Raw genomic sequence first — 2,397 nt, 5'->3', positions numbered from 1 at the left:
GGTTCTTGCTGGCTGGGTGGTTGATTAATTGGTTGGTTTAGTTGACTGACTAACTGACCTACTGACTGGTTGGTTGGCTGTTGGCTGACTGGCTGGTTAGTTGGTTGACTTGTTGGTTGTCTGGTTGGTTGGTTGGTTGGTTGGTTGGTTGGTTGGTTGGTTGGTTGGTGAGCTGGCTGACTGGCTGGCTGGCTGGCTGGCTGGCTGGCTGGCTGGCTGGCTGGCTGGCTGGTTAATTGGTTGGTTAGTTATTTGGTTAGTTGGCTGGCTGACTGGCTGGTGAGTTGGTTGGTTAGTTGGTTGATTGGTTGGTTGGTTGGTTGGTTTGTTGGTTTGTTGGTTTGTTGGTTGGTCGGTTGGTTGGTTGGTTGGTTGGTTGGTTGGTTTGTTGGCTGGTGAGTTGGCTGGTTGGCTGAATGGTTGGTAGGTTGGTTGGTTGGTTGGTTGGTGGTACTAGGGATGGAGGCTGAGTCTTCATCAGACTAGACAAGTGGTCTACTTTAGGGCTATATCTTCAGTCCTCCACAAGAGGTTTTACAGAAGTCTACATGCTGAAAAGTTAGACCCTAGAAAATGCACATGACCAGGAGTGAAAGGTGAGTGTTCAAGCCCTAGCCACCCTCTACCATGTGAAGTGCCTGGCGCTGACTCACCCAACTAGACCAATGATGCATTTTCCTAATCTGCCCAGAGACATGGCAAAAGCTAGCAGTGTTCTTGTAGGAAGTGTTGTTACAATGCCAGTCAACAAATGGCTCAGAATTTCTGTCTACAGCCCAAGGCCTCTCCAATGTGCATTCCAGACAATATTCTTTAGCAGCAACAGATGTTCTCTATAACTCAGACTGGGTATGTGGCTCAGTTAGTACCAAACTTGTTTAGCATGCATGAAGTCCTGAGTTCAATATCTAGCACTACCTAACCTAGGGGTCTTACACAGTGAATACAATTACTTTTCCTGTCATTGTGATAAAATATTCTGACAAAAACAACTTAAGGGAGAAAGGGTTTACTCTGGCTCACAGTTTGAGAGAACAATCCATCATTTCAGGGATGTTAAGGTGGCAGGATCCTGAAGCATCTGGTCATTTCATCCCACATATTCAGAAAACAGAGGGTGATGGGTGCTGGTGCTCAGCTCACTTTCTCACTCTTACACCATCCAGAATCTCAACTCTGGGAATAGCTGCATTCCCTGTGGCCAGGTCTTCCCACATCTGTTGGCCTAACAGAGATAATGCCCCATAAACATGCACGGGGCCTGTGTCCTAAGTGATTCTAGATCCTGGCAGGTTGAACAATTAATACTAATCATCCCATGGTGCTTTGTGCTGGCACATTCCTGTAATCCCAGCATTTGGGAGGTGGAGGGGAGAGGCCCAGAAAGTTCAAGGCCATCCTGAGACGAGACCTTGCCTCAAAAAAAATTAAATGGATAGATAAAAATATATAAAAAATTGCCCACTAGATGTAGAACTTGGTGTTCCATGGTGTTTGATAAGTTTGCTGGCTGGCAGATGTTCTAAACGTATGTTGCCACAATGGCTGCATTTAATACACTAAGAAGAAATTTCTCTTTTATCTGAATCTGAGAAAATTATTCTGCCATCTATCTAAAACTAGAAGTGGTCTCTTTCTTCTCTGCCCCTTTCTCTATTTTTAGGACCTCCTCGCTTGTTCTTTCCCTTCCCACAGATGTTACCCCCAGAAATCTAAGGCCTTTTTTCTTAAAGCCTAGCTAGCATTCACACATATCCTGAAGTGTTGATGACACCAAAGGCACAACAGGCATCAGAATCTCACAGAATTCAGAATTTTAAGGAGCTGTGATCCCCACATCGTCTTCCGTTACTAAATGCATAGAAATCACAAGGTGTGTACCTGTGAGAACTTCTCGAATTAAAAAACATCCAAGGTGAAGAACTAACCAGGCTGGCATTTCTGCTGCCATGCAGAGCTAAATTCAGATTGCAAAAGGTTTGTCAGCGTGAGTGCAATGCAGATGCTGTTTTCATTCTTGCACTGTGACCGTTTCACCAAACTGGTGTGTTTCTTGAAGTTGTGTGAAATATGGGGGGTCAGATTCTTTAGAAGGGGAGTTCCTTGACTCTCATAAGTGCTCATCTATCCTACCTACTCTCATGATGTCTTTCAAATTGGATAATACACAAGGTGATGAACAGGCAACAAATCCAGAGGTGGACATTGAGTGTCTTCCTCAGTTACTCTACACCTTGTTTTGTTTTGACAGAGTTTCTCACTGAACTGGAGGATATATACATACATAATACATAAATATATACATGCCTATAAAGAACACACATGTGTTAGCTTAAAGTTCTAAACTAATGGGTCTTGCTGACCTAAATTAAAATCCATGCAAACATAGGTTCTCAC

At 43.9% G+C, this 2,397-nt stretch overlaps 1 protein-coding gene across 1 annotated transcript in view; it reads right to left on the bottom strand.

Moving 5' to 3' along the window:
• Nucleotides 1-2,124, bottom strand: part of Tmem163 (transmembrane protein 163) — a 38,991-nt gene extending 36,867 nt beyond the window's left edge. The window contains exons 1-2 of the mRNA XM_042054035.1: nucleotides 1,929-2,124; nucleotides 1,144-1,225 (exon numbers count right to left, since the gene is read on the bottom strand). Of these exons, the coding sequence (XP_041909969.1) occupies nucleotides 1,144-1,225; nucleotides 1,929-2,124 (278 nt within the window). The remainder of the gene's footprint in view (nucleotides 1-1,143; nucleotides 1,226-1,928) is intronic.
• Nucleotides 2,125-2,397: the final 273 nt, after the last annotated feature.

The sequence above is a fragment of the Arvicola amphibius genome, chromosome 12 (genome assembly GCF_903992535.2).
Source record: "Arvicola amphibius chromosome 12, mArvAmp1.2, whole genome shotgun sequence".
In the NCBI taxonomy this organism is placed as follows: domain Eukaryota; kingdom Metazoa; phylum Chordata; class Mammalia; order Rodentia; family Cricetidae; genus Arvicola; species Arvicola amphibius.
This window is presented reverse-complemented; position numbering and strand designations above follow the sequence as displayed.